Raw genomic sequence first — 22,088 nt, forward strand, 5'->3', positions numbered from 1 at the left:
TGGGATGCTTTTTCATGTCCAGCACAGTGTAATGGTTTAAAATGGTTTGGCATCAGTCTGCCTATGACAATGTCCAGCTCTGCCACTTCCTCCCTGAGTGCTCTTAGGTGAGGTACTTAGCTGTAAGTTTCAGTTTCCTCATCTAAAACAATAGACATCAAAATAATATCTACCTCATAGAGTAGGTGTGAAGATTAAAAGAGATGTTGCACATATGTACTTAATATAGTGCCGGGCCGGTAAATGTGCTCAGTCCTTGTTAGTTATTACTGATATTTTAGCTTTTCCAGTTTATGAGTTTTGAGTTTGTGACCGTGAGAAATGCACTATATTGCAATGAAAGGCAGATGAAACATTTGGGCCTATTACCATTCTTCTGGCTCTCCCAGGAGTGAGTTGAGACACAAGGGCTGCAGGAGGGCAGGACCTGGTCTTCTCCCAATGGCTCGTATCTTCCTGGGCTGACTTGAGTGACAAGTTGCCTCCCTAGGGATGCTATTGTGATATGTTTATTTTGGCAGGATGGAGGAAGGAAGAGAGCACGTTTGTATGGAATTTTATAAAAGGATTACATCTGTATCTTCTAGTATTGAGATGTGGGATAATTTTCAAAACAAGGAATTAAGAAATAGCAATCTATGTATGCTCTTTAGAAATATGGAGGAAAACAGCAGAAGAGGCAGCTGAAAGTTGAAAGCTGTTGCTGACCAAGTGTTGGGGGTAGGAAGGACTTGGGCAACTGACTCCTATTCGACTTTTAAAATTACATATTTGGAAATCTTTTGATTAAAAACAAAAACTTATAAGAGTGTGGAAAATTTTGGAAATGAACAATGGTAATGATAGTATAAATGATGAATGTCACTGAATTATTTATGTAAAAATGTTGAAATGGCAAATATTTTGTTATATTTAATTATATATATATATATAATTACTACAATAAAAGAAATACAAACTAAGATTAGAAAGTACAAGTAAATGCAATGCATTGTCCAAGGGGTCATGGTCAGAGGGACATTTACCGTCTAGCTAAGGAAGCCTGGGTTTGGGCTCCTCACTTCCACAGGCCTCCTTCCAGCCCTCCAGAAAGGCCCTAGCAATGTGTTCACATGGTATCTGCTCTTGTAAAACCCACAAAAGGAAGGCATTCTAACCTCTACCGGTTAAGATCTCACACTTCTCGTGTCAGACGACATTAGAGAGTCTACAACATTTGGAGCATTTCTCTAAGGAGCAGTCAACTGGAGGATGCATTTGGATTTTGGTTGAGACCATATAGTTACATGGTTTGTACTCACACCTGTGTGTGGTTAAGATATTACTAGGCATGGTGGTGTAAAAATGACATCTAGAAATAGTCTTTCCACCCACTGTGCCGACTCTTATCACTGGAAATATGTGGGGATTGGAGGAGAAACAAGGTTTGAAATGTATGAAGCCAGAAGCAAATCTGTTGAGAATTCTTCCAGTCACCAGACATGTAAAATTATAAGCCAAATATTTCACTTTTATTAAAATCTAGTCAAAATGGAAAAATGTACTTAATAATGCAATATATTCAATTACCAATGCATCATATAGTTTCTTCTTTTCTGACAGGAACCTCATGAAGAGGAATTTTTCAGAATTTCTGTGTGTAGAGCCCAAACCTATAGCATATTATATGCATTCCAGTCATCAGCAACAAAAACCAATTTTGATCAACCATGCCAGAGGAAATCCTCTCGCATGTGGGCCTGGGCTACTATCTGTGAGAGATGAGCTGGTCAGGCTCAAGGCCATGCTGGGAAAACAGCACCCCGGGGAATTGGGGGTGGGGGTGCGGGTCACCTCCAGAGGTGAGGCCAGCTCTTTCTCCTCACCCCAGAAGGAATTGAGGGGCCCATTAACTCCTAACTAAGGTGTCTGGCCCTTTTGCAAGTGCCTGGCACACAACATCATGATAAATAATATTAATTTACTGAATACTTACTATGGATCAGGTGCACTGAGTAACTCAAATCCTCACCATTTATTTTTACCCATTTTACCAGCTTAAGGAGTGTCTTAAGCAACATGTCCAGAGTCTCACAGAGACGTAGTAGAACTAGGGTTTGAATCTAGAGCTAGACTGCGAACCACCACAATCTATTGCTCCACTCAACACATGTTATTTCATTATGCCCACGAAGCTGAACAACAAGGCTTCTAGTCCCTGAGGCTCCATTCTGGGAACCTATGCTGTAAAAAAGGCCCTGATTCTCCTTCTTACTCTTTCTTTTCTGCCAGAGCCCTGCCCACATCTCTGTCTCCCCTGTCTGGCTACGTGACCGCCAGATCTGCTCTACTCTTTGTACCAGCCCTGTGCCCGTAGGGCCAATGGGGTCTCTTGTTGTTGTCCCCATCCCAAAATTGCTTCATTTGGTTAAAATAAATCCTGTTTCTACTGGGAGCTCATGTTGGGAGAGGACACTCTTTATACCCTAACTTTCCAACACCTAGAATCCTGATCCTTTTGGAGAATTCATGGTGTAGAATTTGTATAAAGAAGTAATTTATATAGAGGGCCTTCTGGCTCAAGGGCAAGAATTCCAGACTCTGTTCCTGGCTCTGCTACTGGCTGCTCGTAAGCTTCTTCACTTCCCATTCTCATGTTCCCTCTCTGCATTAGTTGAGAATGAAAGGACCCTCCAGGGAACAAGATGACAAGGAAAGAGATAATGTCCAAAGAGATCCTTGCATGCCTAAGGAAAAATAATGTTCCCGTGAAATTAAACAAAATATGGCATTGCGTTTTTTTTTGTTTTTTAGTGCAGGTAAAGTTTTCAGCTAATGCCTGGCACATGGTGGTGGCTCCAGGCCATGTGAGGCATCAGGAGGATGACTGTGCCGGTGCCAGAGACACCTGCAGGCTGTCCTGGGTTGGCTGCTGGGAAGGAGAGGCTGACAGGACAGTACTTTGCTGAGTCTGCCTGTAGGCTACAGCTAGCAGAAAAGTGACCAAACTTGGACTCTTCCTGTATGGACAGAGCCTTGCAAGAAATTCTCATTTGCATGGAGATGGGAAGTCTATTTTTCCTACAGGCTGCATGTCAGGACCCAGAAGAAAGAGGCATTTCTTAATAATGATTAATCAGCAGTATTGCAAAGAAGAAAGAAAGGAGAAAAATTAAGGAAATGAGATGCTAAGAAAACGCGGGGAAAAACGATCTCCCAAAGGCAGACCCACCCAGTAAACCTTGATGGCATTTCCTCCTGGCCACCTGCATAAAAGCAGCCAGCCCTCTCCACGTGGCACAGAGCCTTGAGAGAGGAGACCAGGCGACGCGAGGAGCAGCTCAGCAGGTACCCTCCATCGCCCTCCTGACTCTGGCCTTCTCAGATGCAGGTGGGTGGCCGGCTAGCACTGTGTGTGTGTCCCAGGTGCTGGGTGTTTGGTAGGATGGGGATGCGTACTCCACACAGGGTGAGCTTTCTAGTACCTTATTTTCAATGAGAAGAGATGGAGAGTGGGGAAAAAAGGGGGAAAGGAAAGGGAGGGAGGGAAGAAGGAAGGAAGGAAGGGGGTAAGAATCTACTAAGATTACTTACGTTACTTTTGGAGCAGACAGAGCTCTGGGATACTTTCTACAGACCTCTCTGCCAGTGGGATCTCCTTCCTTTGTTTTGCCAGAAAGAGAAAGGTTGAAAAAGAAAACTCAAGTTATTTGGCATAATGCCTGCCACATAGTGAGGCTTCAATAGACACCTTCCCATTGATGGGATGATATCGAGATAATGCCTGCCACATAGTGAGGCTTCAATAGACACCCTCCCACTGGTGGGATGATGCCAAGTCAAGGAGAAACAAGGCAAAAATGGTTTTCTAATTGGGCTTCGGAGTCCCTGGGTGGTATAAATGGTTAACGGGCTAGATTACTAACCAAGTCCACCCAGATATGCTTTAGAAGAAAGGCCTGGTGATCTACTTCTGAAAAGTCAGCCATTGAAAGCCCCATGGAGCACAGTTCTCCTCTGAAACACACAAGATCACTGTGAGTTGGAATCAACTCGATAACACACAAGATCACTATGAGTTGGAATCAACTCGATAGCAACTGGTAAATGGGATTTGCTGTTTCTTGGCCCTCTGGAGGAGGAGCCCGGGAGTCCCAAAGACATTTTGGGGAGTGGTGGTGGGGTGGGGGCAAGGGCAGTTGTGGTTCACATTCTCACCCCTATGCTGTTTGTAGTTATGCTCTGAAGCCCCCCTCGGCTGGCTTCCTATGTCTGGTGTTCCTCTCCCTGCCACTGCCCCCCACACTGCATGTACCCTACCACACACCCGGATGCAAACGAGAGCTTGCTGGGTGGAGTGCTCTGGGCTGGAGTAACAGTCAATTCACACGTGTTGGCATAAGATTTACCTTGTGAAGCTGAGCTCTGTGGGTAAAACTTGAGCTAATGCTGAAAAGAGTCAGAGGGAGATAATTCCTAATTCCTAGGGCATATTACCAATCCAGTTCTTCCCGTTTAATTTATTAAAAACAAAGCTTTTTGCCCCAATTGACAGAGTGAGCTGTGGTGACTCATGGCAGAGTGATTAAAAAAAAATTAGCACACAAATATTCTCCTTAGGACAGGGGAGAGCACTGTAGCATGCTTTCTTGGGGTGGAGGTTGGGACATGGGGGCTGGGAGGAAAGGCTCAAATTCGATGAGGAGGAGACACATGCCCCTGGAAGGCCACCAGGCTGAGGTGCTGAGCCTGTTCTCTTGGGCACAGTGTGGCCTGCATTGGAGGCCCAGAGGGAAAGCCAAGCAGGGTCCTCTCTTTTGTTGCTTGCTCTCTCTCTTGGCTGGGCAGCTAGTGACTTCCCTCCTTCCGGAACCCTGCAGGACATGAAGATGCAGGTTGTTTCCCTCTGTCTCCTGGGCACGATGCTCTTCCTGTGCTCAGTGCATGCCCGAAGTCTCAAGAGATGTCCGCCTTCCATGGACATGAACCCTGTAAAAGAGAGCTTCCAAGAAATCAAAGGCGCCATCGTGAGTATGAGTTCAGGGTTAAGGTGTGGACAAGAGGATATGCCCCTTCTTGTATCTCAGCTTGAGAAGCAAGTTCCTTCTCATTTCCTTTTGTGTCTCAGGAGAACAGAGAGTACTCATCACTGTGTCTGTTCTTATGTTTCCCTCCATAGCAAGCGAATGACACCTTCAAAAATGTCACTATCCTGTCCAACCTGCACAGCATTAAGGTACTGTCTGCTCGTTGCTCTATTTTTATCTTTACACCATACCCTCTGCTCTTTCCTAATCTCTGGTGTACTCTAGAGACACAGGCTTCTCATCTGTCAACTGATGTCTTAGGGTACACTGATGCCCCAGGGGATTTAAGACTGTCAGGATTAAAGAAGAGGGCCTAGGAGTGCTGGGGGCTAAAAGGGGACAGGGTTTCTGTGTCTTGGGATAATTCTGGAAGGCTTCATGAGGGAGGTGAGAAAATGAACAAGTGACTTTAAAGCTGACTAGGTTTTGGGTTTGTGGGAAAAAGAGAGGAAGGGATTTTGGGAGCGTAGGCAGATGGGTACAAGATCAGTGAAGGCAGGAATGTGTGTCAGAGGACAGTCCATAGACCCGCCTTGCAGTGTGAGGAACATGGAGGCGACTGGTGGGGGATGAGATGGAAAGACACACTGGAGTCATTTTATGAGGATCTCAAAGACCAGGCTGAGCCTCAATCTTGTGATGGGGCAGCAGGGAGTCACTGAAGGTTTTGGAGCCAAGACGTTATATGACTGCAAAATATTTTAAAAAGACAGTCTGATAATGTTCTTGGGCAACTCGAGACAAGAAAGGCAGTGAGGAGATCAGTCCAGTAGTCCAGACGAGATGTGATGAGAGGAAGTATGCTACAAAACAGCTGGCTTATGAAGTGATAAACCACTTTACAAAAGGGGCCGCTGAGAGGTGTCTTTGCAAGTGAGCTCCTGCAGTACTTGTTAACATTTCTACAAGTCACTTATGTGACTGAGAGTAAAGTATATCTGTAATGAGTTACTTTCTCCTCAGGCTTCTCTGCAAGAGTGAGAGAGACACCTCCATAATTCTTCTAGGGCAGTATTTGGCCTGAGTTATTTGTGGCAAACAGATGTGACCACTTACTAGATAATATTCCAGCCAACTCTATTACAGGCTCAGAGGAAGGGACAGGTGGAAGGAACCCAAAAGATCATTTATTCCAAAATCATCATTTTCAAGTGAGGAAACTGAGACCCTGGGAGGGAAAACAACTAGTTAGTGGCTGAGCCAATAATAGACCCTTACGTCTCTTGCCTCATCTCAAAGCTCTCCCCTCTTCAAGTTCCAGAAACATCTGATGTGGGTAAGGAAAGGGTAGGTAAGGACTGAAGTCTTTATCTTATCTCCTCCCTCCCTCCCTCCCTTCCTTCCTTCCTGCCTTCCTTCCTTCCTTTCTTCCTCCATCTCTTCCTCCCTCCTTTCCTCCCTCCCTTCTTTCCCCCTTTCCTTCTTTCCTGTTTTCCTTTTATTGTGTTCCTTTTTCTAGTAACATAATCTTTGAGAAAACAGGTGTGTAACGTTTTGCCTCTTTGGTTAAGGGAGCCCACAGGAGCGGGGCAGAGAGGATTTTTCGGGCAAGTAGCTTTTGCTATCTAGGAAAAGTTGTCTGTGGGGCCACAAGGCTTTGCTTCTTTCATGTTAATGAAGATGGATACCCTGTAGACCCCTCCCTAGCCAGACATTCTTAGGAGCCATAAATCCTCTACCTGATAACTCCCTAGCCCTCAGGGCAGGGTGCCAGCTGCTGGAAGGGAGCTTAGCCTGGCCAGCTTCTCTGGGAGCCCTCCTCAAGAGCCCTCTCTTAGAGAGTGCCACACACTGCAGGCGGGAACCTACGCAGCTGATCTGATTCCCGCAGCTGTCAGTCTCCATTCTTGACAATCTCAGCACCATCCAAATGATGCCTGCAGTTTAAAAAGGACAAATGGGAGGAGACTGAGCAGGGTGATCCACAGCGGAGTGGCAGGGGTGGTGAGCTGGCTGAACACAGTGTCATAACAACTGAAGGAAGATCTGCCTAGCATAACTCCTGGCACACAACAGCTATTGAATAAATATGCCCTGATGGATGGGAGACATACAGAGAGGCAGACTTCAGTGTAATATAAGGAAGTACTTTCCAAGAAAGCTGCTCAGCCATTGATCCTCTCAGAGGAGAGGCTCCTGATTCCTGGAAGGTTTAAATTATGCCACGATGGAGCTGCTGTAGAGACATTTCTATGCTATGATTGGATTCCAGGCCACACAAAGAGAGGAGTCTCTCCTTAGCACCTTCATTGTAAGCAGCTTTGATGTGGTAAAAGGGAATGAAAGCTCTGAGACCATTATGATTTTTAGAAAATGGCCTTTAGTTCTCTTGCTCCTTGCTGCCCCTACCCCAATAGGCTGCTTTGGTTTTTAAGATAATCAAAGAAGGGGGCCTCCTGGGGACTTGGCTAATCTGTGTCTGTAGCCCATAGACATGTGCTGCATGACTAGGGAGCTCCTGGAATTCTACATGAAGAGAGTGTTCAAGCACCGTGAAGAGCTGAGCCTCCAGATCTCGAGAGAAGTCAGCAGCATTTCCAATTCTTTCCTCCCCCTGCAGAGGACTGTGCAGCCCTGTGTGAGTCACCCCCATCAGGGTCCCAAGCATCTGTTCCCAGTCTGCCCCGGGAGGGCCCAGGACATGGTGACCACAGGCAGCCATCTGAGAAGACATTCTCTGCCCTGCCATCCACTGGGAGAGCTCTCTAGAACCTCTTCCAGAGGTCACTCACTCCTTCCCCAGGGATTCCTGCTGGCCAGCACTTCACCAGACCTGGGTTTCCTCATGTATAATCCTTCGGGGCGACCGGCTTATGTCAGAGTATTCCTTAAGTGATGGCTGCGGCTGAGGGAGGGAGGCATGCCAAGGATTCCAGGCTTGTCATACGCACACTCCAAGTTTCTTTGGCTGTTTTTTGGCCCTTTTGAGTTTTCATATCAGTTAACCTCTCAGTAAACCGAAACTAGTCGCTGTTGAGCCAAATCTGGCACATGACGACCCTAATGCGTCAGTGTTGAGCTGGGCTCTGTAGGGCTTTCAGTGGCTGATTGTTTGAAGTAGATCACCAGGCCTTTCTCCTGAGGTATCTCAGGGTGGGCCTGAGCTAAGTGTGTTAACCATTTGCCCCACCGGGGATTCTAACGTCTTGGTAGTTCCTTGGTATAGCCTATCCCTAAGAACTGCATATAAATTCAGTGTGAGCTAATAAAAACAAACATCACAAACAAAAACAACAACAAAAACTCAGCTCAGGAGAGAACCTGAGTTCTAGCCTCATCCCTACCCATGGTATCCTGTGTGACTTTATGGCACATTATTTCACCTCTCTGGGCCTCAGATCCTAAAGTTATTAGAAGGGGCAATGATGCCAATCACACGGACTCATTTAACCAATTATGTGATCAATTAATCCAAGAAATATTTGTGGAGTGCCTCTCGTGCCGGGTATGGAATTCACAGAGCGGTAACAGGACAGGTGCCTGCTCTTCTGGCGCCTGCAGTTCTGTGGGCTGTAAACCTGGAAGATGTAAAAGCCAAACCCAGCGTGATGCTACAAACAGCCCTACCTTCCCTGGCTGCTCCTACCTGAGTTTCCACTGGGACTCTCACCTAGGGAGGGAGGAGAAACATTTGCCCTCAAGGGGAGAAGTGGCGGTAGGGCTGGGTTGGGGTGGGAAGGTCCTCTGACTGTGCTGTTCCCCGCATCACAGAAGAAGCAGAGTCTGTGTCCCTGCAGTGAGGAAGCCATCAGTGCCACCAGAACCATTATTAACAACTACGATCAGGTAGGGGCCAAGAAGAGGATGGGAGGATCGGAGGTGGGAGCCTGACAGAGCGCGCACCAATCTGATTCTCAGTGTTTATCGCATCCCTTCCCAACTCTATTCATCTGCAAGTGTGTGGGTCTTACCTCACTTGCGAATTCCCTGGATTTCCTTCCTCACCACTCCTCCACCATTTCCTTATAGTCTAATATAGCAGGCAGGGGTGGATTATCCCGTAGGCAAGGTAAGCACGGTGCTACTTTGCTTACCAGATCACCTGTAGCGAACAATCTCACATGGATTTCATCACATCAAAGATGTGAAATTGTTCACTACAGATTAGTAAGTAAGCACAAGTAAGCCAGTGCTTAGCTTGTTTACTGGGTCATTCACCCCTGTCAGGGATTGTAAATTTGAAAAGAGGCTTTGATTCTGTAGGAAGGTGCCGTGAAGGTTGGGAGAGAGACAGATGCCAGCCATACCTATAAAGAGAATCTTTGATGTAGTGAAAAAATGTGAACTTGTTCACTACAGGCGTTCAGGTAAGCAAGGTAAGCATGGTGCTTACCTTGCCTATTGGATAATCTGCCCCTGACACCAGGCCTAACCTGTGTTAAGCTTTGGGGGAAAGCACATATTGTGTAAAGATGGGGTGATGCAGAGGAAGCAAAGGGCCCCAGTGAGTTGTAAGCTGGTATCTGTGGAACAGGAGTCCCTGGTGGTATAGTGGTTAAGTGCTCAGCTATTAACCAAAAGGTCTGTGGTTCAAACCCACCAGCTGCTCCGTGGGAGAAAGATGTGAATCTGCTTCTGTAGAGATTACAGCCTTAGAAATCCTATGGGGCAGTTTTACTCTGTCCTGCAGGGTCGCTGTGAGTTGGAATCGACTCAACGTCACACAATGACAACAACAACGTGTGTGGAACGGGTGTCCTGGGTGGCATAAATGATTAAACACTCAAGTACTAGCATAAAGGTTGGTGGTTTGAATCCACCTAGAGGCATCTCAGAAAACAGGCCTGGCGATTTGCTTCCAAAAGGTCACAGTCCTGAAAACCCTATGGAGCAGTTCTAGTCTGCACACATGGGGTCGTCATGAGTCAGAAGCAACTTGATGGCAACTAACAACAACATGTGTGGAATTCGTTTTCTGCGGGTGTCACTGTGTCCTGTAACTGTCATCAGCTCTCTGTGTGGTGAGGCAGAGCCTGCTGTGCTTGTAAGTGGATCACTTAATGATCTTGTAAAAATGCAGATTCTGATTCAGTAGGCCTAGGGTGAGCCTGAGGTCCTGCATTTCGACCACACTCTCAAATGATGCTGTTGCTTTGGAGAGCAAGGAGGTAGAAGGTCTTTGTGGAGAGGCTCTGTAGGGTATTATTAATAACAGTAGCCAAGAGTCATATTGTTCTTACTATGAGCCAGGTGTTGCTCTAAGCACATTGTAAGCTTTAACACATTTATTCCTCACAACAATGATATCATATGAGGTAGGTGTCATTACCTGCATTTTGTAAATTAGGAAACGAAGTCACCAACACAACAACAACAACAACAACAACAACAAAACAACAAAAAAGTTGCCATCAAGTTGGTTCCAACTCATGGTGACTCCATGTGTGTCAAAGTAGAAATGTGCTCCGTAGGGCTTTCAGTGGCTGATTTTCAGAAGTAGGTCACCATATCGGTCTTCCAAGGTGTCTCTGGGTGGACTTGGATCTCCAATATTTGAGTTGGCAGCCCAGTGTTAACCATTTGCATCACCCAGGGACTCCTAACCAAGGCACAAACACATTTAATCCCTTGACTAAATTCTCACAGCCACTAAGTGGTGGGGGTAGGATTCAATACCATGCAGTCTAGCTTTTGGATAAGTCAGTTATTTAGTTATCTAGTGCTGCTATAACAGAAATACCACAAGTGGGTAGCTTTAACAAAGAGAAGTTTATTGCCTCATAGTCCGGTAGGCTAGAAGTCCTAATTCAGGGCACTGGCTCCGGGGGAAGGCTTTCTCTTTTTGTCAGCTCTGGAGGAAGGTCCTCCTTATCAGTCTTGCCTTTGTTTGGGAACATCTCTGCACAGGAACCTCAGGTCCAAAGGATGTGTGCTCTGCTCCCGGTGTTGCTTTCTTGGTGGCATGAGGTCCCCCTGTCTATCTGCTGGCCTCTCTTTTATATCTCAAAAAAGATTCGCTTAAGACACTATCTAATCTTGTAGATCTCATCAATATGACTGTCACTAATACATCGCATTACATCATAGTGATAGGATTTACAACACACAGGGAAATCACAACAGATGACAAAATGGTAGAGAATCATACCATACTGGGATGATAGATATTGACAGATATTTTGCAGGACACAGTTCAATCCACGACAGTCGGGAAACTTGGATTCTAGTTCCAGCTCTGCTATTAACCATCTGTGTGACATTGAACGGGAAACTTATTCTTTGAGGTTTCAGTGCTTTAATGTCAAATGGGGACAACATATTCTGTCTCCTCACTGCATAGCACCACTAGGATCAAGACATCCTGGGAAAGCAGAAGTAATAAAGCAAATTGGTGTAAAAAAGAAAACCAGAGGAAGAACTGACCAGTTGGGCAAGGGTAGTGTGGAAAAAAGGGGGGAGAAAAGAGGACAAAGAATGAAGAATTTTCATTTTGTTTATAAGGAGTTGACATAATTTAACTGCTTGTTTATGGAAAAAAAATTTTGGTTGCCTGCTAGGAAAATAATTTTGAGTCTGCATGCTCTGCAGATATATTTGAGGAATAAAAAGAAAGCCTTGTGGAGAGCAGAGCGTAGGAGAGGTGATCTGGAAACTATTGCTCAGTCTATGAAGGCAGATTCTTACGATGGTTTCACTGGTTTCAGCTGGAGGTCCGCTCTGCCGCCATCAAGTCCCTGGGAGAGCTGGATGTCTTTATAGCCTGGATTGACAAGAATTACCATTCAGAAACTTCTACAGCTTGATGCCAAGAGAGGAATAGCCCCTGTGAGATTTCCTGTGGAAGACAATCCAACTTTGAAGAGGAGGAAGGTGGAGAAGACTGCCGTTTTTATGCAAATGAGGGGCTTTTTGAAGACACCTCTCTGATTCGATGTTCTGTCTTCCAAGGCTGGGGCATTGTAGGGAAAATTCTGGGCTTCAGCAGATCTCACCCTGCAGCTAAAAACCTCTCAGGCTGTCTGACTCCGCCCAAACATAGTCAAATAGTCTACTGTTGTATTTATAATGAAATACGTCTGTTGGAAGCTCCTTCCGGCCCCCCTGGAAGGAAAGGGCCAGCTTTCTCTAATTTATTCTGAAGTTGCTTATTCCATGTCTGTGATGTGAGCTGAGTGAGATCCTGTAGTGCATATTGTACTGACTGATTTTTCTGAATAAACTCTGTTCTTTACCGATTAATAGAAGAGTCTTCTGATTCAGGAAGGGTCAGCCAAGGAACCATAAATGGAGAGTATTAGAAATGAAAGGGGCCTTCAAGAACATAAGTAGATGGGGAAACTGAGGACTAAAGAGGAATGAGAATTTACCCAGGTGCCCAAAGCAAGTTAGTGCAGAAAAGGGTTCTAAACTGGACCCTCTCCTCCCTATAATGATCAAGAAGATGGGACTCAGGGCTTTTGACCACTGACCACTGGACATTATTCTGATCTCCTTTCTTTCTCTGTGTCTCTGTCTTCTCTCTTTGTCTCTCTCCATCATTTCTTTCTTACTGGTCCCAGTCTTCCCTGACCCTAATCCTTCCCCGTGGATATATATGTAGGGCTAGGGAGTGGGTGGAGTCTCTGGGTGGTGCAAATGGTTAACATGCTTGGCTGCTAACTGAAAGCTTGGCTGTTTGAGTCCACCCAGAGATGCCTCAGAAGAAAGGCCTGGGGATCTACTTCTGAAAAATCAGCCACTGAAACCCTGTGGAGCAGAATTCTACTCTGACACGCCTGGTGTTGCCATGAGTCACAGTCAACTCGATGGCAATGAGTTTTGGGTAGGGAGATGGTATTTCTGGACAAGGGATGGCTGTTGTGGAGACAAAGCTGAAGGAGTACAGCCCACAGGCATGGGATACCCTGGGTAGAGGGCCAGGTCCCAGGCTCCAGTGGGGAGAGACCAAAATGGGCACTAACTTTTAGAAAGGCATTCCTCAGATGATTCAGAACACAAAAAATGACCATAACAGCTGGCATGGAACATCTGCCACATGCTAGGTGCTGAGATGAGCTCTTTGTATACATTACTCTGGAAACCCTGGTGGCGTAGTGGCTAAGTGCTAGGCTGCTAACCAAAGGGACGGCAGTTCAAATCCGCCAGGTGCTCCTTGGAAACTCCATGGGCAGTTCTACTCATCCTATAGGGTCAGTGTGAGTTGGAATAGACCCGATGACAACAGCTCTGGTTTATTGGTGGCTAGAAATGGTGTCTAATGTGAGAGTTGTTGGACATTAGAGGGCGCAGTGTCTCTGCAGTGACTCCCAGTCCAGCCCAGTGCCATTGCAGTGACTCAGTGAATGAAAAAGTGCTTTGGATTGAGTTAGGGAAACGCATCCATAAGCAAGTCTATCGAGTTCCTCTGCTGTGGAGTGAGGTAGATCTAGATTCTGAGATAGCTACCAAAGGAAAACAGTGGTTAATTTTTAGAAATGGAAAGTCTCAGAGTAGAACTTCCTCACATGGGCATTGGCAGCCTATTGCAATCTGACTCCTTGTGAATATTCACCGTCCTTACCCCATCCAACACCCACCGGGCCCCAAACTCAGGGACAAGAGGCAGACTTGCTCTCTGGTCTCCAAAATTGTGTTCCAGCTCTTCCTGCTTTGAGGAGTCAGGTCCTCCTGCCCTGGCCATCATTATGTCCATTCCAAAAGCCCACAAAGCCATTAGTCCTGCAAGGCCTTGCTCAAACCAGACTTTCTCCAAGAATCCTTCCCTGATATCTTTCTCATCCTTCAGAAGTAATCTCAACTTCCCCCATCTCCCCAAATATTTATGGTGAACACAAACGCTGAATTCGAGGAAACCATTTCTCCCAACATACCCATAAGTAGCCTCATTTTCCTCAAATCATCTGTCACAATTGGGAAGGTAGGTCACCATACCTTTGTACCTGACATTAGAGCAAAGGTTCTTAACCTTTTGTGTGCCCGGGACCCCTTTGGCATACCAGTGAAGCCTATGGACCCTACTCGGGATACTGTTTCTAAATGCACAAAAGACATAGGATTACAAAGGAAACCAATTGTATTAAAATACAACTATCAAAATAGGAAAATGACAAATATGTAATATATAATAAATGTGCCTGTTTCTGAATGTATTAATTAACAAGATGTAACAGCGGGTCTACACACTACTGACATGTCTGAGGAGTGATGAATGTAAGTGACATTTTGAGATATCTGAAACAACTGTTATGTGATAGAGAAATATCTGTGGTTTCTATTGGCGACAAACTCACAAGTATTGCATTGTGGCTTGTATTTGTTGTCTATTTTTTTTTTTTTAATTTTTATTAAGCTTCAAGTGAACATTTACCATTCCAATCAGTCTGTCACATGTAGGTTTACATACATCTTACTCCCTTCTCCCACTTGCTCTCCCCCTATTGAGTCAGCCCTTACAGTCTCTCGTTTCGTGCCAGTTTTGCCATCTTCCCTCTCTCTCTATCTTCCCATCGCACCTCCAGTCAAGAGTTGCCAACACACTCTCCAGTGTCCACCTAATTTAATTGGCTCACTCTTCATCAGCATCTCTCTCCCCCCAGCTGACCAGTCCTTTTCATGCCTGATGAGTTGTCTTCGGGGATGGTTCCTGTCCTGTGCCGTCAGAAGTTCTGGGGAGCATTGTCTCTGGGATTCCTCTAGTCGCTTTCATATCATTAGGTATGGTCTTTTTATGAGAATTTGGGGTCTGTATCCCATTGGTCTCCTGCTCCCTCAGGAGTTATCTGTTGTGCTCCCTGACAGGACAGGCATCGACTGTGGCCGGGCACCAACTAGTTCTTCTGGTCTCAGGATAATGTAGGTCTCTGGTTCATGTGGCCCTTTCTGTCTCTTGGGTTCTTAGTTGTCGTGTGACCTTGGTGTTCTTCCTTTGCCTTTGCTCCAGGTGGGTTGAGACCAATTAATGTATTTTAGATGGCCGCTTGCTGGCATTTAGGACCCCAGGCGCCACAATTCAAAGTGGGATGCAGAGTGTTTTCATAATAGAATTGTTTTGCCCATTGACTTAGAAGTCCCCTCAAACCAAGTTCCCCAGACCCCAGCCCCTGCTTCACTGACCTTTGAAGCTTTCATTTTATCCCGGAAACCTCTTTACTTTTAATCCAGTCCAATTAGGCTGACCTTCCTTGTTTTGAGTGTTGTCTTTCCCTTCACCTAAAGCAGTTCTTATCTACAGATTGATCAATAAAGAGCCCTCTCCCTCCCTCCCTCCCTCCCCCCTTTGTAACCACATAAGTATGTGTTCTTCTCCGTTTTTTCTATTTCTCAAGATCTTATAATAGTGGCCTTATACAATATTTGTCCTTTTGCAACTGACTCATTTCGCTCAGCATAATGCCTTCCAGATTCCTCCATGTTATGAAATGTTTCAGAGATTCGTCACTGTTCTTTATCGATGAGTAGTATTCCATTGTGTGAATATACCACAATTTATTTACCCATTCGTCCGTTGATGGACATCTTGGTTGCTTCCAGCTTTTTGCTATTGTAAACAGAGCTGCAATAAACGTGGGTGTGCATATATCTGTTTGTGTGAAGGCTCTTGTATCTCTAGGGTATATTCCGAGGAGTGGGATTTCTGGGTTGTATGGTAGTTCTATTTCTAACTGTTTAAGATAACGCCAGATGGATTTCCAAAGTGGTTGTACCATTCTACTATCCCACCAGCAGTGTATGAGAGTTCCAATCTCTCCGCAGCCTCTCCAACATTTATTATTTTGTGTTTTTTGAATTAATGCCAGTCTAGTTGGTGTGAGATGGAATCTCATCGTACTTTTAATTTGCATTTCTCTAATGGCTAATGATCGAGAGCATTTTCTCATGTATCTGTTGGCTGCCTGAATATCTTCCTTAGTGAAATGTGTGTTCATATCCTTTGCCCACTTCTTGATTGGGTTGTTTGTCTTTTTGTGGTTGAGTTTTGACAGAATCATGTAGATTTTAGAGATCAGGCACTGGTCGGAGATGTCATAGCTGAATATTCTTTCCCAGTCTGTAGGTGGTCTTTTTACTCTTTTGGTGAAGTCTTTAGATGAGCATAGGTGTTTGATTTTTAGGAGCTCCCAGTTATCTGGTTTCTCTTCATCATTTTTGGTAATGTTTTGTATTCTGTTTATGCCCTGTATTAGGGCTCCTAGGGTAGATCCTATTTTTTCTTCCATGATCTTTATCGTTTTAGTCTTTATGTTTAGGTCTTTGATCCACTTGGAGTTAGTTTTTGTGCATGGTGTGAGGTATGAGTCCTGTTTCATTCTTTTGCAAATGGATATCCAGGTATGCCAGCACCATTTGTTAAAAAGACTATTATTTCCCCAATTGACTGACACTGGGCCTTTGTCAAATATCAGCTGCTCATACGTGGATGGATTTATATCTGGATTCTCAATTCTGTTCCATTGGTCTATGTGCCTGTTGTTGTACCAGTACCAGGCTGTTTTGACTACTGTAGCTATATAATAGGTTCTGAAATCAGGTAGAGTGAGGCCTCCCACTTTCTTCTTCTTTTTCAGTAAAGTTTTGCTTATCCGGGGGTTCTTTCCTTTCCATATGTAATTAGTGATTTGTTTCTCTATTCCCTTAAAGTATGACATTGGTATTTGGATTGGAAGTGCATTATATGTATAAATGGCTTTTGGTAGAATAGACATTTTTACTATGTTAAGTCTTCCTATCCATGAGCAGGGTATGTTTTTCCACTTAAGTATGTCCTTTTGAATTTCTTGTAGCAGAGTTTTATAGTTTTCTTTGTATAGGTCTTTTACATCCTTGGTAAGATTTATTCCTAAGTATTTTATCTTCTTGGGGGCTACTGTGAATGGTATTGATTTGGTTATTTCCTCTTCGGTGTTCTTTTTGTTGATGTAGAGGAATCCAAGTGATTTTTGTATGTTTATTTTATATCCTGAGACTCTTCCAAACTCTTCTATTAGTTTCAGTAGTTTTCTGGAGGATTCCTTAGGGTTTTCCATGTATACGATCATGTCATCTGCAAATAGTGATAGCTTTACTTCCTCCTTACCAATCTGGATAGCCTTTATTTCTTTGTCTAGCCTAATTGCCCTGGCTAGGACTTCAAGTACGATGTTGAATAAGAGCGGTGATAAAGGGCATCCTTGTCTGGTTCCCGTTCTCAAGGGAAATGCTTTCAGGTTCTCTCCATTTAGAGTGATATTGGCCGTTGGCTTTGCATAGATGCCCTTTATTATGTTGAGGAATTTTCCTTCAATTCCTATTTTGGTTAGAGTTTTTATCATAAATGGGTGTTGCACTTTGTCAAATGCCTTTTCTGCATCTATTGATAAGATCATGTGGTTTTTATCTTTTGTTTTATTTATGTGATGGATTACATTAATGGTTTTTCTGATATTAAACCAGCCTTGCATACCTGGTATAAATCCCACTTGATCAGGGTGTATTATTTTTTTGATGTGTTGTTGGAGTCTATTGGCTAGAATTTTGTTGAGGATTTTTGCATCTATGTTCATGAGGGATATAGGTCTAAAATTTTCTTTTTTTGTAATGTCTTTACCTGGTTTTGGTATCAGGGAGATGGTAGCTTCATAGAATGAGTTGGGTAGTATTCTGTCTTTTTCTATACTTTGAAATACCTTCAATAGTAATGGTGTTAAGTCTTCTCTGAAGGTTTGGTAGAACTCTGCAGTGAAGCCATCTGGGCCAGGACTTTTTTTTGTTGGAAGTTTTTTGATTACTGTTTCAATCTCTTTTTTTGTTATGGGTCTATTTAGTTGTTCTACTTCTGAATGTGTTAGTTTAGGTAGGTAGTATTGTTCCAAGAATTTATCCATTTCTTCTAGGTTTTCAAATTTGTTAGAGTACAATTTTATGTAGTAATCTGATATGATTCTTTTGATTTCATTTGGTTCTGTTGTGATGTGGTCCTTCTCGTTTCTTATTCGGGTTATTTGTTTCCTTTCCTGTTTTTCTTTAGTTAGTCTAGCCAGTGGTTTATCAATTTTGTTAATTTTTTCAAAGAACCAGCTTTTGGCTTTGTTAATTCTTTCAATTGTTTTTCTGTTCTCTAATTCATTTAGTTCAGCTCTAATTTTTATTATTTGTTTTCTTCTGGTGCCTGATGGGTTCTTTTGTTGCTCACTTTCTATTTGTTCAAGTTGTTGGGACAGTTCTCTGATTTTGGCTCTTTCTTCTTTTTGTATGTGTGCATTTATCGATATAAATTGGCCTCTGAGCACTGCTTTTGCTGTGTCCCAGAGGTTTTGATAGGAAGTATTTTCATTCTCGTTGCTTTCTAAGAATTTCCTTATTCCCTCCTTGATGTCTTCTATAACCCAGTCTTTTTTCAGGAGGGTATTGTTCATTTTCCAAGTATTTGATTTCTTTTCCCTAGTTTTTCTGTTATTGATTTCTAGCTTCATTGCCTTGTGGTCTGAGAAGATGCTTTGTAATATTTCGATGTTTTGGATTCTGCAAAGGTTTGTTTTATGACCTAATATGTGGTCTATTCTAGAGAATGTTCCATGTGCACTAGAAAAAAAAGTATATTTTGCAGCAGTTGGGTGGAGAGTTCTGTATAAGTCAGTGAGGTCAAGTTGGTTGATTGTTGTAAGTAGGTCTTCCGTGTCTCTATTGAGCTTCTTACTGGATGTCCTGTCCTTCTCCGAAAGTGGTGTGTTGAAGTCTCCTACTATATATGTGGAGGTGTCTATCTCACTTTTCAATTCTGTTAAAATTTGATTTATGTATCTTGCAGCCCTGTCATTAGGTGAGTAAATATTTAATATGGTTATGTCTTCCTGATCAATTGTCCCTTTTATCATTATGTAGTGTCCTTCTTTATCCTTTGTGGCGGATTTAAGTCTAAAGTCTATTTTGTCAGAAATTAATATTGCTACTCCTCTTCTTTTTTGCTTGTTGTTTGCTTGATATATTTTTTTCCATCCTTTGAGTTTTAGTTTGTTTGTGTCTCTAAGTCTAAGGTGTGTCTCTTGTAGGCAGCATATAGATGGATCGTGTTTTTTTATCCAGTCCGTGACTCTCTGTCTCTTTATTGGTGCATTTAGTCCATTTACATTCAGCGTAATTATAGATAAGTTTTTAGTGCTGTCATTTTGATGCCTTTTCATGTGTGTTGTTGGCCATTTCATTTTTCCACATGCTTTTTTGTGCTGAGACGTTTTTCTTAGTAGCTTGTGAGATCCTCATTTTCATAATGTTTAACTTTGTGTTTATTGAGTTGTTACGTTTTTCTTGGCTTTTTTCTTGAGTTATGGAATTGATATTCCTTTTTGTGGTTACCTTTTTATTTACCCCTATTTTTCTAAGTAAAAACCTAACTTGTGTCCTTCTATATCGCCTTGTATCACTCTCCATCTGGCAGTTCAATGCCTCCTATATTTAGTCCCTCTTTTTGATTATTGTGATCGTTTATCTATTGATTTCCATGATTTCCTGTTGTGTGTATTATTTTGTTTATTTATTTATTTTTTAGAATTAGTCTTAATTTGTTTGTTTTTGTGCTTTCCCTATTTGAGTTGCGTTGATATCAGGACATTCTGTTTTGTGACCTTGTATCGTGCTGGTACCTGATATTATTGGTCATCCGGCCAAACAATCTCCTTTAGCATTTCTTGCAGTCTTGGTTTAGTTTTTGCAAATTCTCTAAACTTGTGTTTATCTGTAAATATCTTAATTTCTCCTTCATATTTCAGAGAGAGTTTTGCTGGATATATGATCCTTGGTTGGCAGTTTTTCTCGTTCAGTGCTCTGTATACGTCGTCCCATTCCCTTCTTGCCTGCATGGTTTCTGCTGAGTAGTCTGAACTTATTCTTATTGATTCTCCCTTGAAGGAAACCTTTCTTTTCTCCCTGGCTGCTTTTAAAATTTTCTGTTTGTCTTTGGTTTTGGCAAGTTTGATGATAATATGTGTTGGTGTTTTTCTTTTTGGATCAATCTTAAATGGGGTTTGATGAGCATCTTGGATAGATATCCTTTCGTCTTTCATGATGTCAGGGAAGTTTTGTGTCAGGATTTCTTCAATTATTTTCTCTGTGTTTTCTGTCCCCCCTCCCTGTTCTGGGACTCCAATCACTCTCAAGTTATCCTTCTTGATAGAGTCCCACATGATTCTTAGGGTTTCTTCATTTTTTTAAATTCTTTTATCTGATTTTTTTTTCAGCTATGTTGGTGTTGTTTCCCTGGTCCTCCAGAAGTCCCAGTCTACATTCTAATTGCTCGAGTCTGCTCCTCCGACTTTCTATTGCGTTGTCAAATTCTGTAATTTTATTGTTAATCTTTTGGATTTCTACATGCTGTCTCTCTATGGATTCTTGCAACTTATTAATTTTTCCACTATGTTCTTGAATAATCTTTTTGAGTTCTTCAACAGTTTTATCAGTGTGTTCCTTGGCTTTTTCTGCATTTATCCTAATTTCATTTGTGATATCTTTAAGCATTCTGTAAATTAGTTTTTTATATTCTGTATCTGATAATTCTAGGATTGTATCTTCATTTGGGAAAGATTTTGATTCTTTTGTTTGGGGGGTTGGAGAAGCTGTCATGGTCTGTTTCTTTATGTGGTTTGATATGGACTGCTGTCTCCGAGCCATCACTGGGAAACTAGATTTTCCAAGTAGTCGGCTGGTACGCTGGCTCCTGGTTCTGAAAAAGGTCGCTGTCTGCCCGTATTTGTTCGTTTTCCGTCTCTAAGTCTGTGCTTGTTGTTCAGAGTTCGTAGATTGTTATGTATGTGATCGATTCCCTTGTTTTTCCGAGTCTTTGTTGCAAGAGGGATCCGCGGTAGCGTCCACCTAGTCCGCCATCTTGGCCCCATTCCTCTGTTGCCTATTTTTATAATTAAAGAAAATGTTAATTTTTGGTTAAAGTTTAGTAAAATAAAATGCAGTTTTTCCTCATTCACCTTCTTCCACGTGAAGAGCCCCTGCCTTAGAGGGTCTGCCTGATGATGGTATGAGGATCTATTGGGGATCTAGCTGTCTTTCTCACCTTGGCACCCTTGTGTCACAGTCCCTGCGTAGTGCAAACAGTTAAGCGCTAAGCTCCTAACTGAAGGCTGGTGGTTCGAGTCTACCTCACAAGAAAGGCCTGGTGATCTACTTCTGAAGCATCAGCCATGGAAACCGTACAGAGCACAGTTCTGTGGTCGCCATGAGTCGGAGCTGACGTGAATGCAACTGGTTGGTCGGTTGATATCCTTGTGTTATCCCACTCTGCGCCCTCACGCAGGAGGTTCTCCATCCTCGTTTGTGGAATTAAATGGAAAATAACTGAGTATATCCTCATTTTCCCAGGTGAGGAAACTCTCTTGACTCAAGGACTTGTCTGGAGTTTTGTTCCCCAACTCCAAGCCCAGGGAGAATTTTCCCAGCGGCTCCTTCTCTGCAAGGCAGGAAGATGGAAGAGTTAGCCAACTTTGGGGACCCAGCTACGTCACAGGAAATCTCCAGAGCTGGTTAAATGAGCAAGCCGGGCTGGTTAAACGAGCGTGATGGAAAGATGCAGGAAACGGAAATGATGTCACTCATGCTGTCAGCTCTGAGGACAGGGAACTGAAAAAACTTACACTTCCGATTGTCAGCTGCTTCACCCATCCCCACCCTACCTTTCCTGGGGAGGCAGCTAGGGCTGCAGGTGGGGCCGGCCTCTCAGCACTGCGGGCCTAGGAGTGGGGAAGCCCTCCATTTGCCCACCCAGTGAGCCGAGGTTCTTGCTCCAGCAGAGCCTGTGTGCTTCCCTGCAATGTGATGCAACTGGGCAGGATGCCCAGATGCCAGCAGCTATGACGTCACAGACAAGGAAAACCCTGAGCTGCAAACTCAGGACTTGCCGTGGGAAAGAAGGAGCAGCTGGATTTTCTTCTTGGTTTCTAGAAAATTGGTTCCTACCTAAAAATGGCTTGGTTGGGAAGCGGAGTTTGTTTCATAAGAAGGGATTCGTCTTTCTTCCCCTCTGTCCAGCTTATCTTTATAATCACACTGTTATTGTTGTTGCTGTGTACCCTTGAGTCGATTACACTAGCGCTGATTATATGC

General features: G+C 43.5%; 1 protein-coding gene across 1 annotated transcript; it reads left to right on the plus strand.

Annotated features, from left to right (window-relative positions):
• The first annotated feature begins 2,983 nt into the window (after nucleotides 1–2,983).
• IL19 (interleukin 19) lies at nucleotides 2,984–11,825 on the plus strand. The gene is made up of 6 exons (XM_049858572.1): nucleotides 2,984–3,327; nucleotides 4,860–5,006; nucleotides 5,159–5,224; nucleotides 7,492–7,644; nucleotides 8,778–8,852; nucleotides 11,711–11,825. The coding sequence occupies exons 2-6, from the start codon at nucleotides 4,863–4,865 to the stop codon at nucleotides 11,807–11,809; spliced, it is 537 nt and encodes a 178-aa protein (XP_049714529.1). The 5' UTR covers nucleotides 2,984–3,327; nucleotides 4,860–4,862; the 3' UTR covers nucleotides 11,810–11,825.
• Nucleotides 11,826–22,088: the final 10,263 nt, after the last annotated feature.

This window comes from Elephas maximus, chromosome 18 (genome assembly GCF_024166365.1).
Source record: "Elephas maximus indicus isolate mEleMax1 chromosome 18, mEleMax1 primary haplotype, whole genome shotgun sequence".
Taxonomy (NCBI): Eukaryota; Metazoa; Chordata; class Mammalia; order Proboscidea; family Elephantidae; genus Elephas; species Elephas maximus.

What these genes read in the sequence shown, in the direction of transcription:
- IL19 (XM_049858572.1), top strand. Translation starts at nt 4,863, where the DNA reads ATGAAGATGCAGGTTGTTTCCCTCTGTCTCCTGGGCACGATGCTCTTC. An exon ending in ACAGCATTAAGGTACTGTCT is followed by an intron (nt 5,225 to 7,491) that starts GCTCGTTGCTCT and finishes CTGTGTCTGTAG; the next exon opens with CCCATAGACATGTGCTGCAT. An exon ending in AGAGGACTGTGCAGCCCTGT is followed by an intron (nt 7,645 to 8,777) that starts GTGAGTCACCCC and finishes CCCGCATCACAG; the next exon opens with AAGAAGCAGAGTCTGTGTCC.